The sequence below is a fragment of the Pistacia vera genome, unplaced genomic scaffold (genome assembly GCF_008641045.1).
Source record: "Pistacia vera cultivar Batoury unplaced genomic scaffold, PisVer_v2 Contig292, whole genome shotgun sequence".
Classification (NCBI taxonomy): Eukaryota; Viridiplantae; Streptophyta; class Magnoliopsida; order Sapindales; family Anacardiaceae; genus Pistacia; species Pistacia vera.
The window spans coordinates 128,589-132,759 of NW_022196104.1; the positions used below are offsets into that span (position 1 = coordinate 128,589).

Genomic DNA, 4,171 nt, shown 5'->3' on the forward strand with positions numbered 1-4,171 from the left:
GTTGTTCCACTTTGGAATGACATCGTCCCTCANATGTGTGTGTGTGTTGGTATCATTAACGTCATTTACGATAAAAAGTGAAAACAAACAGCAAACATGTTCATGCTACACTAATTAATTTAATTAATTAGCTTCACATAAGATTGAAGATCAATCGATAAGATTTGGAATCCAGCATTCTCAAAAGATGTAATCTTATCTTCACAAGCAACGCTAATTGCTTTTCACCATTCTTTGTTCATAGTGTTCTGTCAAATCGTCAAACTTTCTAAGGCGTAAATTTATATGGGCCCCTGCTCTTTGTTCTTTTGCCATTTATTACTAAGTCATAGATTATTTAAACTTATTATCTGTCGCATCATTGAGCATATTTTGTCAAAAGAAGTAACATTTTATGCATCAAAGCAAAGAGTGCAAAATAATATAATGAGATATTTATTCACAAGCAACCTTATATTACAATATCCATTAAGAGATAACCAAATACAATTCCGGGAATCACAATGCACAAAACTCATTTCTCCGGAAAGAAGAAAGCATACAAACCAAGCTTTTCCTTTATCAAATAATCTTGTGGAGATAATTTTACAACAGTATCTCACAAAATAAGAATATATTAGACAAATAGACAAATATTATGAGATTTTTAAAAATTCAGGGCTCAAATTAGGAGAGGGTACTGCTGATTCGTACCGAAGATATGCAAGCCACGAGAAAATTCAGAAACCAAATACAATCACTCGAAGGTTGAGGCAAGATTAAATTTACGACAGTTATAGACGGAGCAAAAAGCTTGTAACATCACCAAGAGCAAGAGCAAAATGGTAGCAAGCAAGGTAAGAAATTGCCAAGAACCAAACACATATAGCCTCATATATTTCCCCAACTTAACCTTCCATCGGCTGTTGTAATACTTGTTAACATCTTCAATCACCTTATCAATCTGCGGCACTTTCGTCAGTCTAATTGATTTATTCATCCCATTCCACATATTAGCAACCTCTGCATCGCTCTTCAACCTGTTAAAAATTATCCCTCTCTCCCTAAGAATTTTCACATCCTCCTCGGAATCAATAATCCCATTCATCAACTCAGTGTAGCGTGAAAAAGCTAATGGTCCTGATGCATTCGATGCTTCATAAGCCACCAAGTTTCTCAATATCACCTCTGTGTTTACGTCTAAACTAATGATGGGCAGGCGAAATATAGCCTTCTTACTGTCGAAACTGATGGTTGAAATGTTACCTTTAGCTGCCACAAAACGAACCTGGGATTTCAAGAGCTCAGTGACAGAAGGAATTGTGATTTCCTCCACTAATGGTGGCTTGTTACTGTCACTCTCACCGTCAGGATCTTTCTCCTCGCCGCCTCCTGACATTAAAACTTGAAGAGGTTGTGCCAAGATTGAGAGCCCAGGAAGCTTAGACAGTAGCTTCCAAGGCAATTTAAGAATCAATTTCATTGGTTTGGATAGTAAAATTTTTTGGATTAGACGTATCGGCCTCTTGTTTAACTTTGAGAGTAGCTTCCAAATCTCATTCATGAGCTTTTTTAAGAACGTTGAGTCACCTGAAAATCCGTCCTTTTGTGCGGCTCCACCATTATCCTGATCAGTACTCCCGGTCAACTGCGACTGTAGTTGTACTTTCGGCACAATTGTGTCGTATAAGTAGTCTAGCAAGTGCGCAGATTCTGAAACGCGGATCTTCGGCGTGTCCTGCATCATCTTGAAAGGCGAAAGTTCTTCGTAGAACCCAATTAACATAGCCTCCAACATCTCATCAGCTGATTCTGACGATGAATATTGAACTTCAAGCATCTTCCTCAACGCAAATAATGGAATTTGATTCTCAAGCATCACCATATCTCTTAAAATAGCATTATGAGCGGCTTTTGACCCTGCATAATCAAGAATATGCAACATGGATCTTGAGGAAACCCTTCTGCTCGCCTTTCCTTCTTTGATGGCATAGATCTGAAGGAACTCAAGCAAGAATGATGCATCAATAGCCATCATCCAAGTTAAAGTTTCGCTACTAACATCTAAGAACTTATGATAGCAAGCTCGAATTGTCGGCTCAAGTTCAGACAATTGTTCAACAACATACTGAAACTTAATATCGCCATGAAGATTTCTTTGAGTTCTTTTAGCTGCTGCAAGCTTGTACCTTTCCATCTCATACAGCTCCGGACGCCAATAATGGTAAGGACCAATTGCTACTTCTTGTGGAGTGTAAGAATCGGGATCGCTAGACCTCAAGGGTTTGGGCACGCTGAATATGCACACGGGAATTTCTATGTCGCTAAGTTCGAGCTCTTCCTCAAGAGTTCGTCGGATGTTAATGATCCATTGACGCTCGTCGATGTGTTGATTTGGATTGGAAGACATGGCTGATGATTAACGACGAAGAAAAAACAAATATGGGAAAAATGAAGTTTGGTTTTGAGTGAGGGGTGGAGTTAGGGCGAATATGGCTTTTATAATTAGCATGAGAGCTAGAACAATGTGAATATAAATTAAAGGCATGGTTTTCATGCGTAATTTATATAGTTTAAAATTGGAAGAATCTGTTAATGTATGATTGGAAATTAATGTGTTTCGTCTCTTTCTTTCACACGGCTAGGAACGCATTCAAACAATGAAAAAGAATCCACCTAATAGTAATTGATGTTTGATTAATTTATTTAGACATCACGTGTCAGTTAATCCTTAGGGGTTAGATTCTTAATTAATTGTATATGCTAACAAAATGTAAATATTTATCATGCTCAAAATGCCAATACTAAATTTACATTCTTAATTAGAGTTATGATCATGACTCTTTAAACACCAAGAGAAGGGAGAATGTGTGAGAGGGTATTAAATACTGTAGGAACAAGTGTCCGCCTAAATAGAAGGGTAAGTGGTGTTGTAGGCTCTAGCATTTGTGTTTTTCACATTATTCTCCCTTCTCTCTTGTGACTTTTCTCGTCATCTTGAATTAGTTCTAATCCTTTTATTTATAGGTAGAATATGACATTTTTTTCTATTAAGATTCATATTTCTAATCTTAATAGGATTCCTCTAATTTAATTCATTCTCCTATTTTAACATTAAATAAAATTTTAAACTAATTTTTCTTTCCTAATACAACTCAAAGTAAGGGAAAACAAATATTTTCAATTGCAAATTTCTAAAATAGAAATTTGTCTAAAACTTAAATTTTTTTTTCTTCTTGCTTACCTTTTCTTCATCAATTACCAAAAGTGTTCATATTCCAACACTCATCTTTGAACCTTTTTGGTATTGAACTTCAAAGCTTATTCTTCATTCTCTTACTCTTCCTTACTTCTTGTTTCTCACAACTTATAGTTGTTCAAAGCATGTTCTTCGGCATGCTTTCTCTGAACTTCTTTAGAGTCCCATCAAACTATAGGTTTCTATATCCAGTCGAAGATGACTTTTTCAACCTCTCCGTCAAGCTGACTACCCCTTTTCTTCAAGTACATAAGCTTCACACAACCAAGCACGTTACATGCTTAATTTTTCTTCCACCCTCCAATCATTTTGTTGGAGTGGCTCGATGACTTTCGCTTGTCGATCCTATCGCCGACATTCTTGTAAACCATCACCTTGCAATTTTCGCTTCATCTTCCATAGACCCCTTCTCCCGTAGGTCCCTTATGAATATAAGTTTTGATACTATGTTAAAAATCAGAACTTGCTCTGATATCATGTTAAAAATCGAAAGAGTAAAAAATAAAATAAAGAATAGTAACAATATGTGAAGAATATCAACCACAAAAAGACACAATATTTTACTTCTCTTTATACAATTAAATGTAGTCAAAACTTTTTGGTATATATAAAGAACAATTAAGAGAATGAGAAAATCAGTTTCATTGATTAATTATCTGAATTTAGATATATATATATATATATATATATGACACTTTAATCCAAATAGTTTCCTGGTATAATATTTTTAGGTAAAACCAAGTGTAAAATTTGAAATAGGAAAGATATTTGTTCTTTTCCATGGTTTCTTAGCTTTGAAATTAGGTATATCAGTGTAAATATTTTTGGATATTAAAACTAGAGAGAGAATTCAAAGTACTCAAACTTTGAATATAAAACCATGGTGTCAGGGTTCAAATCCCTCCTCACCCACAATCGACCAAAAGGGGAAGG

General features: G+C 35.4%; 1 protein-coding gene across 1 annotated transcript; it reads right to left on the bottom strand.

The window, feature by feature from the left end:
* Positions 1-419: 419 nt before the first annotated feature.
* Positions 420-2,442, bottom strand: LOC116134988 (putative UPF0481 protein At3g02645). Its single transcript, XM_031420670.1, has one exon. It carries the CDS (start codon positions 2,387-2,389, stop codon positions 737-739), a length of 1,653 nt encoding a protein of 550 aa, XP_031276530.1. The 5' UTR covers positions 2,390-2,442; the 3' UTR covers positions 420-736.
* Positions 2,443-4,171: the final 1,729 nt, after the last annotated feature.